Genomic DNA, 395 nt, shown 5'->3' with positions numbered 1-395 from the left:
CCCTTTCCTGCAGCTTTCTGCTCTGCCCGAGCCAGCAGCCTCTGTTTTTTCTCTTGCTTGGTCTCAGGCCTGTATTTGTGAGCCAACTTCAGCAGCTGAGTGGCTGTCTGCCGGTCCAGGGCTTGAGTAAACTGGTTTACCGCAGGGGGCACCTTCAGCCTCTTGTAGAGGATGGCTCTCTGGCGCTGGAGTCGGATATAGCGAGGCCATTTCACAAAGCGAGTCAAATCCCGTTTGGGCTGGATATCTTGCCCAATTCCAAAGTTTTTGGGTCTCTTCTCGAAAAGAGGGTTGACCACCTTCTTGGCTTCCTGCTTCTTGACTACGGCCGGCGCCGGGGCCACCTTCTTCCCCTTGGCCTTCTTTCCCTTCGGCATCTCGGCCGCAGTGAGAAA

General features: G+C 55.4%; 1 protein-coding gene across 1 annotated transcript in view; it reads right to left on the bottom strand.

Annotated features, from left to right (window-relative positions):
* The window catches only part of LOC117798594 (60S ribosomal protein L7a), a 1,314-nt gene extending 937 nt beyond the window's left edge, over nt 1–377 (bottom strand). The window contains exon 1 of the mRNA XM_034651044.1: nt 15–377. Within this exon, the coding sequence (XP_034506935.1) occupies nt 15–377 (363 nt within the window). The remainder of the gene's footprint in view (nt 1–14) is intronic.
* Between the last annotated feature and the right edge of the window lie 18 nt (nt 378–395).

This window comes from Ailuropoda melanoleuca, unplaced genomic scaffold (genome assembly GCF_002007445.2).
Source record: "Ailuropoda melanoleuca isolate Jingjing unplaced genomic scaffold, ASM200744v2 unplaced-scaffold32460, whole genome shotgun sequence".
Lineage (NCBI taxonomy): Eukaryota > Metazoa > Chordata > Mammalia > Carnivora > Ursidae > Ailuropoda > Ailuropoda melanoleuca.
The sequence above is the reverse complement of the archived record's forward strand: the minus strand, read 5'-3'. Positions and strand labels throughout refer to the sequence as shown.